Raw genomic sequence first — 13,982 nt, 5'->3', positions numbered from 1 at the left:
ATCTGAATACCTACAGTGAACCTCATATAACTGAGTCCTTACCTGCCTATCATTTCCTTTTGCATAAGATGAATTAAAAAGCCCTCAAACCACCTCAAGGCTAAAACTTCTACCCCTTTCTAATCTCAGATAGTATTAAGTGATGGACTATACTGAAAGCAGCTTATAGGTCCAGGAGGGAAATGGACACATTTCTCATATCCATGTGTAAAGAGCCAGAGCAACCAAAGCCAGGTCTGAAGCCAGACTGAAATAGAACAAATAGAACAGTTCAGCTAACCCTTTCAACAATCATGTCCCCAAAAGGCAAGCCAGAGACCAGAAGGAAGTCCAGTTAAGTTTAGTGGGGATGGGGATGGCATGGGGATGAATCATAGTCCTTGTTCTGATACCCTGGAGTTTATTTTTATTACTTACTAAACCAAACTAAAATTATTCTAGCCGATTTGCCATATATGAATTTGTTTTAAGAATCATAGAATCATAGAATAATAGAGTTGGAAGGGACCTCCTGGGTTATCTAGTCCAGGGTAGTCAACCTGTGGTCCTCCAGATGTTCATGGACTACAATTCCCATGAGCCCCTGCCAGCATTTGAGCAGCTGGAGGACCACAGGTTGACTACCCCTGATCTAGTCCAACCCCCTGCATTATGCAGTACACTCACATCCCAATTGCTCATCTACTGTAATCTGCCACCCCTTTGCTAAGAAACTAACAGAAACCCACAAAGCATATTAATAAAATAGTTGACAGCAGATTAAAATTCTATTAAAACCTCATCAGAGCAACCAGCACTGAAAAACTAAATCATACAAAACTGAACACAGAACTAAGGAATAAAAATGTTTATCTAAATGACAGAATAAATTCTTTTTCCATTCCCATAGCCCAACATTTTTGGCTGAGGAGGCAATACTTTTTAGGAACAATAACCTGAGGCTGCATGTTTGGCTGCTGGCTACCAGCCCTGACTCACCTGGCCCACTTCTCCTTTCCCCATTTTTGGAGGGCCCTCTCCATTTTTCAATGGGAAAACTGGGAAACTTTTGAGAACAATGAAAATAAACACCTGTGATAGTTTTTTTTTTACAAGAGTAAAATGCTGCTTAATCCAAGGTTTCTCACCCACTGTAGGAGCCTTTCTCAACCTTTTTACTATTGAGAAATCCCTAAAACATTCTTCAGGCTTTGAGAAACCAATATGGTTGGGAAGCATAGCTGTGTTACATATACATATACATATACATATACATATACATATACATATACATATACATATACATATACATATACATATACATATACATATACATATACATATACATATACATATACATATACATATACATATACATATACAATTAACCCCCACCCATTTGAGAACCCCTTCCAAGGCTGTCAAGAAACCCCATGGTTTCACAAACCTCTGCTTGAGGAAGTCTGCTTTATAGCATGAAAAAGTTTGTTAACTGAGAAATTTTGAGAGCACCGGGGGGAAAAACCCTTCCAATGATTTTTTTCACAGTGAAAAAAATTGTCTTACAAAGCATTCGAAATGTATATCATGAAAAAAAATCTGAGGACCATTTTGGGAAACATTAAAATAAAATACCCTTATACGTTAGGCATAAACAATGTTTTCAAGATTTTAAAAATTTAATGTAATAATTTCAGCAACAATGCACTATATGTTTAAAGATATATTGTACTATATATGATACATTACATTATCTGTAATATTATATACTTGCAGTTTTTCTTATAGAAAATTAAGATATTTATATTTAAATTCCATAAATATGCCAAATACTACAATTTTACATGCTTACTAAGTTATTAGTGAGGCATTTCATGTTGTTGAATTGGTAAAACTGATTTAGGAAGACAGGTATTGATAGGAAAATAAGTACTCCTACCCCTAACTCCCCAACCTAACCTCAAAATTTCCCGGAATTTTTGTTTCTCTTGGTCCAATCATCAGCGTCCTGTGAAATTAGGACCTTGCCAATATTACATATCCTTTGGCAACTTCTAAATCATATTGTTACTGATTTCATTCTTTGCATAGACGCTAACCCTGAGGATGGCATCTAAACTGCACACAGGTCAGGATGCAGCATCACAATTGCAAGGTATATATGCATATATGAAACGCAGTACTGAAAGTGCTGCAGTGACTACAGAGTCCAAGCCAAATTCGAGGGCCTGGTGCTGTTGGACCTAAATGGCCTTGGAATTGGGTATCTCAGTGGTTACTTTCCTTCCATATGACATAAGACTCTGCTCCAGGTTTATTCTTTACCAGTTTCTTTCTGGCTGCTGGATTCTCTTCTTTGTCACTTTCTTCCTCAACATACCCACGAGGCTCTTATTCTTTTGAAGGGTGCAGGGTGATTTGTCAAAACCTTTGTAATTCCACCAGTTCTTTGAAGGAAGGTAAGTGACACTGAAACATACATCTTGGCTAAATTCACTCCTTGGTTCATAGAACCTTAGTTCATGGTTCTCAAATATGTGCGACTTATGCATGGGGCATCGTGGTTATTGAATAGTAGGTTCAATAAAGCATGGAATCAATCACATAGTGAAACATCAGCTCTTTATTCAGATCACACCAGTTAAGATAACCCACCATCCAAACTTATATATGGTGCTGGGTTCCCGTCAAAGCCTGTGATTGGCCCAGTGCAAGTTCTCCAAGTTCAAAATGATTGGGCCATTTAAATGATCCAGTAGCAGGGGGGATCTTGCACACTGGCTAATGCCCTTACAAGCCCCCAATGTTTGAATTGTGGTTTCCTGCTCTGTGGGTCTTCTGACCCTCATACACAACACAGGGAGTGTACTTTAACTACTTTCAGTTTGCCCAGTGTGGATGGCCTAGGAGCTGAAATACCAAGCATGCCTGTTCTTCAATCATTCACCAATTATCAATCCATTGCTTTTTCTACCACACAGCCCCCAAAGAGACTTATGCCAATCAAACAGATGAAACAAAATAATGACAATCCCAAACACAAAGTATCACCTACCGAAACACAGGACACTCATGGAGCAACATGCACTTCCCAAATGTCGATTTCAATGAAAATATTTTCACAGAAGCCAGTAAAACTGAGCATAGGTAAGCCTTCTTGGGAAACTGTGATTTGGACATAGTCCATGTAACCTTCCGTATGTATGCTCCCTTGCAATGATATAGAACTACTAGAATTGCCAGACCACACACTGCTTACTTAGTATCCTCTACAAAACTGCAAAGGACATTGGTCAACTGCTTTGACATAGGATCCTGAGGAACTGAAGTGGGACCAAGCAATAGATGCTTCACAAACAGGGCCTTGGTTTACTCAGAGAGAACATGTGTCTCATGAAAACTGCTTGAAGTTGGCAGTGGCGGCAGGGGAGGGGGAGACAGCCAAATCTCGGGAAATCCCAAAGGGCCTGGTCGCATGGAGCCCGAAGTGATGACCCAACACCCCCTCGTTTCTCTTCAATTTCAGCCAGTGAGAAAGAGCCGTTTTCCCCTCCCCGACTTTTATGCCCCCGGTTTGGATGTGCGTGCGTGTGCCAACAGAGCGGCTTCACGCTGGTGCCCGGGTGGCATCGGACTGGGCCCCCGCAGGCCCTCAGCCTGCCTTCCTGGGCATTGTTCACACGCCTCGTCCTTTCTGCTTCCGGAGGCAGCGATGGGAATGATTTGCTGCAGATGACATCAGCTGTGTGTGGTGGGCGCTGGCAAGGCGGCGGCGGCGGCGGCAGCGCGCGCGTGGCTGCGCCGGGTCCCCTCCTCCGCCTCGCCCGGTCCCAGCCCTGCGCTGTCTCGGTATAAAAGCGCCGCCGCCTCCCCGCCCTCCCTCACTCACTCGCCCGGCTGCCTGGAGCGCGGTGGTGCCTCTTGGCGCGCGGGTTCTCTCCCCCCTCCCTCTCCTCTGCCGAGGGAGGCGCCTCCGGGAAGCGAGGCTTCTCTTTCTCCTGCCTTCGTGCCTTGGGTGCCGCCTGAAGGGAGAAGGGCGAGGAGGCGGAGGAGGACTTGCCAGGATGGCGACGGTGGTGCTGGAGCCGGAGTCGGAGCCGTCTTGTAGCCTCCCCAGCGCCGTCCCCCCGTCGCCTAGCCTCTCGCATCGCTTCCTCGACAGCAAATTTTACCTGCTGGTCGTTATAGGCGAGCTGGTCACCGAGGAGCACCTCAGGCGAGCCATCGCCAACATAGAGCGAGGTAAGGCGGCGGCGGCGCGCATCTCCACCCCCCCCCCCGCCGCCCCCGTGTCTCCTTCAGCATCCCCGCGAAGGAGCTGCTGCATCCCGCCCCTCCCTCCCGGGCCGGGCTCTGTGGCAGGGGGCGGCAGGGGCTGGAGGCGCCCTACAGGTTGCACCGAAGTCCTTTGCGCTCTCGAGCCCCGGCGGCGGCGGCAGGGTGTTTCTCTGCAATAAAAAGTCAATGACTGCGTAACCTTGGCAGCGCCTCCACCCCGCCACATCTTCAGCCCATTGTCTTTGGCAAGAAATTCATGTTTGCTGACTTCATAGCCCAGCCACAAAGAAGGGCAGAGGGGAAAAAAATCTGATGCAACCACTCCCTTCTCCTCCCCCCTTTGTGTGTATGTGTATTGTGTGTGTGAGTGTGTGTGTGTATGGGGGGGGGTGATGATCCTCTGCCTAGGAGCTGCAGTGCTAGACTGGGCAGCACTATCCGCTCAGCCCATCCTTCTCTTCTGCATCCCTTTCAGCTTCTGGCTTCTTCTCCTGGAATCAAAGGGAGGCTGCAGCTGGAGTCATTGGAGGGCAGTTTTCTTCACTGGAGGGTTGCAGATTTCTTTAGTAGACGGAGAAAGTGGCTTCATTTGGGTTCCTCTTCCTCCAGCCCCTGTAGTTCTCTTTTGAAAAAGGAAAGAAAAGAAACCTTGAGCTATTTCCCACCCCCCACTCCCCTTCAGGGGAGCTTTTATTAATCCACACTGTGCTATTCTCTCTTTAGACCTTCCTGGATTGCCAGGCATAAAAGAGGGAGAAGCCTCAGGAACATAATGGGGTCGGAGGGGGAGGTGGTTCCCGGGTATCTCTCCGGTTGGTATGAGGTGCAGCATCTGGAGATGTACATGGCTGTTGAGCTGCTGCAGCAGCAATAGGGAAGGAAGAAGGAAGGTCTCTTTGGCTTCTCCCACACAAAGATCTGCAGTTGGCTTTGACATTTTGCTGCACCAAGAGGCACCCAGAAGGTGGGGTTGGAACACAGGCTGCTGATCTTGAGTTAGCTCCACTCATTCCTTCGGCAAATCTTTCCTCCTCCACCACCTCCACCTCCTCCTCTCTTGCTATGGACATTTGAACGCACCCCAAACCTCCCCCCCCCCCCTTGCTGGCTCAGAGTAAAGGTCGTTCTGGTCTTTTGCAGAGCCAGCAACAGTGTCTCCTCCTTTGCTTTCTCTTTTTCGCCTCTTGGTGCTGCTGCTGGGGAGTCTGCCCAGAGATACCGGCTTGTGGGCGTGGTGCAGTCCGCAGTGCGGTCCCTATGGCAGCCCATAGCGGACAAAGGGCGTGCACACAGTCAAGGAGAAAAAGGAAATTACATTAAAAATCCATTTGCAATTAAATCTGCCTTTGCTCTCTGAAAACTGAAGATAAAAAGGGAGCCAGAAAGCTGTTGCATAGCAGACTTTGCCGCTCCTAATGATGAAAAAATGCACCAGTTCCCTTTGTTTCTAACTTTCAGCCACTCGCAGCTTTTCCATGGGTTTGCTTCGGGAACAAAATTGAGGCTTTTATCAAAAGAAGCAAAATCAACAGCAAAGAACAGAAGTACCTCTTATAAAATGCTGAGCACTTTCTCTCAAAACTTGACACTGTTCCCCTGCAGTTTTCCACTCCTGTAGACTAGTTGGCCAACTTATCTTTTTATTTTATAAAAACGTACAAATTGGAATATGATGAGAGGAGACAATGGTTGCTGTCTCAGTGATGCTCCTTGTATGATTCTGAGCAATACTGAAGTGCAATGCCCATAAAATAAATTATAGAGCTTAGAATAAAAGACCATACTCATGGCACTCATTGGTTTTTCTGTAAATAAGCTTTGATTGATTGAATGCATTTTGATTCCAGAATGTTTTATGGTTTCATTTAAGAAAGTAGAGGAAGAGATTTCAGGAATTCGCAATTGTCTTGGTATATAGGTGTGGTCCAGCATACCAAGGGGTCCTTCAGTTGGCTCTTTGTATTGTTGATTCATTCACTTTCGGCCATTAAAATTAGTTGTTTGTGGATTCTGCTTGAATGTACATTCCCATGAAAATGGGACCACCTGTCTTAGAAACTGACATAGTCATGGCCTCCTTTGTTCAGTGCCTGGAAATTGCTGTGAGTGATAATCTTTGTTTTATACTCCACTGTTTGTTTTTTGTCTTTTAGCTTAAATCTGAATTTGAACTAAATTGAATTTCACGTAATTGTGCAGTAAATGGATGTCATGACTGTATGATGTCATCTTGTCACAGAAAAAAAAATTAGTTCAAGCTTTCAGACTTCTGCACCAACGCTATTCTAATTGCCATTTTCTTAATGCATTAGGTTGGCTGTAGTTACCTAGAGGTAACATCCGTTCTTTGAGTTTTTGGGTGGAGGGTGGAGAATAACTTCGTTAGAATTAACTATCTGGACAAATAGTTGGTTTGATGTTGAACGCGGATTGTGGAACTCTGTAACTTTATCTCCATGGCACATGTATAAATCTCTTCTTTTTGGAAAGTACTTACGGAGCTAAAAGCAGTGGATCGTCTCTTGAAAGATAGATTCCCAACAAGGCCTTCAGGATTTCAGATTTTACAGTATCTGCTCTATGCTTCCCTTGGGCACCACCCTTGAAGATGCTGGATTAATGTGCATCACTGCAGAGAAATCTGAGACCATCATTTACCATTGACTCACTGAAAGGTTATCTTAAAGGCCTAGTGGATGAAGATATATTCTCTTTAATATTTTTGAGAGGGGTTTTGAGTGTTCTTTGTTACCCAGTGTGATTCAAGCTCCATTTACTGGGCTTTTCACTTTTACATACAAGACATTCAGCTCTTTTACTTTTTAAAAAAGATTTTTGGATCTATACAGAACTCAAGACTTGTGGGTGTGCCCAAGACCTACTCTCTTCTCACAGAAGGAAACAATCTTATCCCAGCTGGACTTTCATTACAGTCAATCTATCAGCAGATTTTTTTAAAAATTCCCGTTTTACTTCAGGCCTTAGGAACCTTCTTATTTTGTTTCTTTTTGTTACAGAGTTTTTGTGTTTCTATTAGAATTGCTGAATCATGGTGTGCTGCATTGTTAGACCTGCTTGCTGTGAATTGTTAATATATTACAATGTGGTGCATTAATGCCGTTGTTCTGGCTTTCTCTACTTCTGTAAGTGTATCGCAGGCTGACGAGAGCCCTTTTAGTGTAGTGGTTAGAGCATAATGCTGGAAATGGGGATATCTGGGTTCAGATCCCCCATCCTGCTATAAATTATTGTATTTCAGTCTAATTTACTTCAAAGGTTTGGGTTTTTTTTGTGTGGAGTTAAAAAGTAGGAAGGGTGCTTATTTGCTGTTTGGAGTACCTAAGAAGGACAAGACAAAAATATGACTAGGCTCTGCCAGCATTCATTGTTGCTTAATTTTTAACATTAATGATAAATGTAAATGTGACTCTACAAAAACATGTTTATGAATCCTGTGTTATGACATGGTCATATAGATAGGAAGCTACCTTATGCCAGATCAGATCCTATCAAGGTCATCCTTGTCTAGTCAAACCACTAGCACTCCATGGAGATATTTCACATTACCTGCTACTTCATCCTCCTGCCAGGGATTGAACCTGGGACCTTCTGCATGTACAGCACATGCTGAACCACTGAGCTACAGCTTCACCATAATCCTGTTGTTTCCATATGGCTTCATTCTTACGATTATTCACTCATTTGGATTTTTTTTTTTAAAACAGGAAGCCATGAAATAAGGACAATGTATCAGACTCTGTGATGGTTTCTTAGAACGTATGTAGCTCACCTGTCCAGCACACTAGATGAAAATCACCACATGAACAGTTTTCGCACAGCTTTCCCCCCTGTTCATTTCATCTCTTCCAGGAGTTATAACTACAGCGGACTTAAGAAATGCAAAGTCAGCTCTGTAATGGCTGCTGCTGTGTCTAACTGTAAATTAAAATAATAACTACTCCAAGAGTTACATCTTGTTAAGAGGAAAACAACTGGATATGTTTCCCCTGAATGAGCTTTCATTGCTGTTGCAGGCAAGCCCTTTGGTATCTGAAGGGCAGTCCTTACTTGCAGATAGGGTTTGAGCCTTCAGGTAGGGCCTAGAGATCTTATGGAATGGGAGCTGATTTCCAGATGACAGATCAATTCCCCTGGAGAAAATGTCTACTTTGGATGGTGGATCCTACAGTATTATGAGCTGCTGAAGTTCCTCCCTTCTCCAAACCTCACTCTCTCCAAGCTGCTCCCCCAAATATCCAGGGATTTCCCAACCCATAGTTGTCAGTCCTGCTTGACAAACTTCTAAGAGAAAGCCAGCATGGTGTGTAGTGGTTAAGAGCAGCAGACTCCAAACTGGGTTTGATTCCCCACACCTCCACATGCAGCCAGCAGGGTGAACTTGGCCAGCTGCAGTTCTAGAGCTGTTCTTGCAGGGCAGTTCTCATAGAACTCTCTTGGCCCCACCTACCTCAAAGGGTGTCTGTTGTGGGGAGAGGAAAGGAAGGTGATTGTAAGCTGCTTTGAGACTCCTTCAGGTAGTTAAAAGCAGGGTATAAAAAACAGCTGTTATCTCCAATCTTTTTTTAACCAGAACATGGCTCTCTATTTCCTGACTTCGTCAGCAGAATATATGATGTACTTTAGGAATTAGATACTGTTACTATTAACCTTCCAGCTAGCAGTAGTCCTTACTGTACAGTTGTTGTGAAGAGTGCCAGTTTGGTGTAGTGGTTAAGAGCGGTGAACTCTAATCTGGGGAACTGGGTTTGATTCTCTACTCCTCCATATGTACTCAGGTGGGTGACCTTGGGTTAGTCACAGGCTTGTTAGAACTGTTCTCACAGTCCTGTCAGAGTTCTTTCAGCCTCACCTACCTCACAGGATGCCTGTTGTGGGGAGAGGAAGGGAAGACGATTGTAAGCTGCTTTGAGATTCCTTTGAGTTGTGAAAAGTGGAGTGCAAAAACCAACTTTTCCACTTCTTTTGCCTCACTCTTCCTTCAGTCAACCACTCCTCTTCTCAGGGGAGAATCAATGGTATACCTTAATATGCTTGTGCAAGAATTGACTTTTTTTTTTTAGTGCACAAGACAAACTGGTTGATCAGTTTCAGAGTTTCTTTTCCTCCTATACTTGACTTTTGTTTAAGCTTCTAGCATCTGAAAAAGTCAGGTGACCTTTTGACACGGGACATAGCAACCAGTTTGTATTTATTATTACAACCTATTTATTCTACCATGTAGAAAAGTTGAACAAAACCTTTAAAAAGAAGCACAGCCTAAACTGCCCATGACCAATATTTAGTAGAATTTACATCAACCTTTACAGACCTATAAAGGTTTTTTTTTAAATGTGATTTCAGCTTTAAAAAATTCAGTGCAAGGCATTAATTTCTCTTTTTAAATAAAATAAAAAAACCTAAACATTTCCGCTGTGATTTTTAAATGGACTCCGGGGAATGGTGGAGGACAGGAAGGCCTGGAGGATCATTGTCCATGGGGTCGTGATGGGTCAGACACGACTTCGCAACTAACAACAAAACATTTCCATAATTTTTGTAAGGAACCATCATCGCACATAATACCTGTTTTTCAACCACCCATCTAGCCACATGACAAGTTGCTTAGCCCAAATATGGCCAAGTGGCTGGCAGCCATTGGCTGGAACCTTGCTGACTGGGTTTCCTGAATAATATGATTGTATATAAAGACAACAGAGACTATAAACAGTGTGATTTCTTCAGTAGAGAAAGAATTAGTATATGGCTCCCAAACAAAGACTGTCTGCTATTGATGGATTGTCTTCATTAAGAGTTTAGGAATCAGAGGGCTGGTTGTTGGAGCTCCCATTCAAACATAAGCTGTGTGAACTGGAAGGCTGTTATAACAAACTGCTGTAACACAAATGAAAGCCAAAAACGAAAAGGTAATTTGGCACCCTGCTGTACTTATTTGTCACTACTGCTGTTTACAATTGCATGCCTTTCTGCTGACTGCAGAGTGGCTAACAGAAAGTTTGTACGTCATTCTGCTATGCCTGTAAGGGAAGAACTGATTAATAAAAGTTATTCCTGGACAGTTCAGCAGATAAAGATTAGGCTCCTGAATCAGTTTGTTTGTGATCCTCTTTCATTGAAGCTTGTTGAATGACACTCTCATCCTAATCTACCTCACAGGGTTGTTGTTGTAAAGATAAAACAGAGGCAAGGAGACTTGCTTTGGAGTAAATTGCTTGGGAACCCCACTGGGGAGAAAAATCATGGTATAATTAATTAATATAAGAGGGAAGAAACTGAAACAGTGTTCATATTGAGACCTTACCACAGGTTAGTTACCCTGCTTCACAATTTCTCATCATTTCACAGTTTTATCATATTTGTATGTGAAGATGTAGATGCTACGAGTAGGACCATGGTATGGTATCTTGCCTGAGGCAGGATGTCCTGCATTACTTCAAAGTATATTTAGAAGTAAATGAATAGTTTATATTGCAAAGCACAAGGTAAATACTGATTTGTATTTTCAGGTAACACAATATTAATTAGATTGGTGATTTCATATTAGTTTTATTTTACATGGCATAATCAAGGATCATAAGAAAAACAAATTATACTGTATGTTTTCTGAAAATTAAGTATGACTAAAACATTTTTGGTCAGAGATTATTTGGATTTTACCTATGAAACAGTGTTATGTATCGTTCCTGTAGATTGGATTGATCCAATAACATAGGCCTGATACATAGTGACAAATAGATTTCCCAATAAAAAGTGGTGTTCACAACTGCTAGAGCATATGACAACTCTGATTGTGTGTATTTGCCATCAAGTAGCCACCAATTAATGAAAACCATATGGTTTTCAGGGCAAGAGATGTTCAGAGATAGTTAGCCATTATATTACTCTAAATAGTGACCCTGGTATTCCCTGATGGTCTTCCCTACTTCTGAGATCTGGTTTTCTATATTAGTAACTGAGAATATTCTGTAGTCTTTATCTTCAAACGTGGGTGTTCCTCTTTAGCATTTTCCAGACTGTAGCCACTTTCGTGACACTGTCAGTGTCATGGCTGTTCTGATGATCACACTATCATTGCAATCAGTTCACACTGATATATTTTCTTCAGTATTTCCCCGTCAGTCTCTTGTCTGTTCAAATTCATATATGAAGATGGCTTTTCCATGTCCCCCACTTTTTTGCATATGTGCTCAAGTGCTGTAGCAGCCATGTATCCTTACTTCCAAGTCACTGTAGGAACCATTTATCAAATGGAAGAGAGAAGGAGAGCTGAAAGAGAGCAAAGGAGTCTGGTGAATGCACATGATTTAAGATGAGCTACTGGAATTCAGTGGAGGGAGAGAGCTGCTGCTGATGGGGAGGGCAGTTGTGGACCGGGGAGAGATGGGGTGTGTGTGTGTGTGTGTGTGTCAATTTTCACTCGTGAACACTTCTTTGCTGAATTGCTCCTGAAATAATAAAGTCCTGGCTAAGACCTCACATCATATCATTGACAGGATATACATCCCTTTTTATATACATCCCTCTCCATCACCTTCAAGAATCGACTCTAGGCAAACCTTTCAACAGCTATGGCTCCATCAGATTTAGCAGAACTCCCCAGAAAAGACTTATGAGCTTGATACAAAAATGTTTCAAAAATGGCATCCAGAAACTGTCTATAATTTCCCCCGGAGTTTGAATGAAATAATGGTAAAAAGGGCAATGGCTGGCTGTGGAGTTGGGCCTCCTAAATGAGAATGTCTGTTTTGGCACAAGTGCTCTCCAGCACTGAAGCATTTCCGTGCTGGCAGGCAAAAAAAAAACCTAGTCGGCCTTTTCTGGGTGGGTTTGAGTGGCAGTCCCTGAGGAGGGGGGAAATGTTCAGATTCTGGGGAAGAGGCAATCTTGTGAATTCATTTTGCAACAAAAAAGTACGGGGAAAACTAGTTTTTGAGAAATTCAGAAAAATGACGAAAAACTGGGAAAGCACTGGATGTTTATGAAGTTGTCTGGACACCTGAAAAAACTGGTAGTGTTGGGGAATGAAAAGGGAACTAAGGCATCTGGAAAATGCATTTATTTGCAGAAACCTAAATGATCAATGTGACCAGTCCTGTCGCATGCCTGTATTTATACCTATTGGGCCCCTTGGCTTGCTAACCCCAAGTTATTTTGTGGTTGTTGTTGAAAATATTTCTTAGCTGCCTGTCTCTCTTGTGGAATTCAAGGTACCATACAAGATAAACAAGACATTATAAAAGCCTAGTTAAAACAGTTATAAAAACTATACAAGTCACAATTAAAAACTTGGGAAATTCCTAGAGAATTGGGGGTGGGGCCTGGGGTGGTGAAGTTTGGGGACAGGCAGAAGCAAAGCAAGAACATGATGCCATGTAGTGCATTTTCCAAAGCCAGGAGAGCTGATCTCTGTGATTTGGTGATAAATAGTAATTCCAGGAGAAGACTTGGAGGCTGGCAACCCTAGTTCCAGTCCTATAAGGTTCAGATTTGGTGAATAAGAATCCAGCAACGTTCACTGTACTTTTTGAGAAGAATACACACCATTCTTTTTCTCTTGATTTACAGGAATCCGATCATGGGACACAAACCTAATTGAATGCAACTTGGATCAAGAACTTAAGCTTTTTGTCTCTCGCCATTCTGCTCGGTTCTCTCCTGATGTACGAGGTGAGGCATGTATTTCTCTCCTTACGAGTATGTGACAAACATAAACCAAATTGTTCAGGATAGTGACAACCCAAGTAGACTATTAAAAGCTCTAAAAAGTTAGCTGCCTTGAACCCACAATGGCCTGGCAGCCTATAAATTGAATTTATAAATAAATAAAATGTCTTGTTAGCATGCCTCAACTTTGTTTCAGTTTAGAATACTGGATATCTTTGTTTCTGGATAGAAGTTGGGGATATTATCTGTTGATGGATAATTCAGTATATATAACCATTTATGGCTGTCAGTGAAATCCTAAATTGAAGTCCTTGCTGATGTCAGGGCAAGTTAGTCAAGCATGTGTTTTTAGCTGTATAACTAAGAAGATTACTAGGAAGTATTTTCCAAGTAAGCTTATTACAGTGCATTTCGGAGTGGAGTTACACCCTACTAAATCCACTGAAGTCAGTGAGCTTACCAGACTATAAATCTGTGCTGTTGGTCATGCTGTGTTTGAACTCAGCAAATGGGATTTTTTGAATGAATATTTTACTTGCACAGTTCTAAATTTTCCACATATTTCTTCTGCACTAATAGAATATGCTATAGAAAATTGTCCTAGACATGGTAATTCCCTAGTCCACATATTGGTTAAAGGTGAATTTCTTAGCTCAACTGGACTAGCTTGCAAATTTGAAGAAGCAGCCAGAATTGTGGCATGATACAAGTTTTATTTCTATTCCAAGAGGCCAGGCTAGATTAGGCAGATAGATTCCCTATTTAAGAATCTATCCACCCTATCTGACCCACTAAACCTCCAATACCAGGTAGTGCCCCTCCCTGATAAGGGTACATATGGAAATAAAAGAGGTGGTTTAAAAATATTTTTAATAGACATCTGTTGAATACATTTCATAAGCATTATAGAGTTTTATATTTGTTGTGAGCCACCCTGAGCCAGATAGAGAAGGGTGGTATACAATAATTGATTATTATTGTTGTTATTGTTATTTAAGGTCCCAGAAGAATTGATATTGAATAGATATTGATTTTGGGCTTTC

General features: G+C 42.2%; 1 protein-coding gene across 1 annotated transcript in view; it reads left to right on the top strand.

Moving 5' to 3' along the window:
• The first annotated feature begins 3,850 nt into the window (after positions 1–3,850).
• The window catches only part of MAP1B (microtubule associated protein 1B), a 70,078-nt gene continuing 59,946 nt past the window's right edge, over positions 3,851–13,982 (top strand). Inside the window, exons 1-2 of the mRNA XM_077347438.1 lie at positions 3,851–4,221; positions 12,841–12,942. Coding sequence (XP_077203553.1) covers positions 4,044–4,221; positions 12,841–12,942 — 280 coding nt within the window. The 5' untranslated portion in view covers positions 3,851–4,043. The remainder of the gene's footprint in view (positions 4,222–12,840; positions 12,943–13,982) is intronic.

Source organism: Paroedura picta, chromosome 7 (assembly GCF_049243985.1).
Source record: "Paroedura picta isolate Pp20150507F chromosome 7, Ppicta_v3.0, whole genome shotgun sequence".
Classification (NCBI taxonomy): domain Eukaryota; kingdom Metazoa; phylum Chordata; class Lepidosauria; order Squamata; family Gekkonidae; genus Paroedura; species Paroedura picta.
Note: the sequence above shows the minus strand (reverse complement) of the source record. Positions and strands in the feature narration are given on the sequence as shown.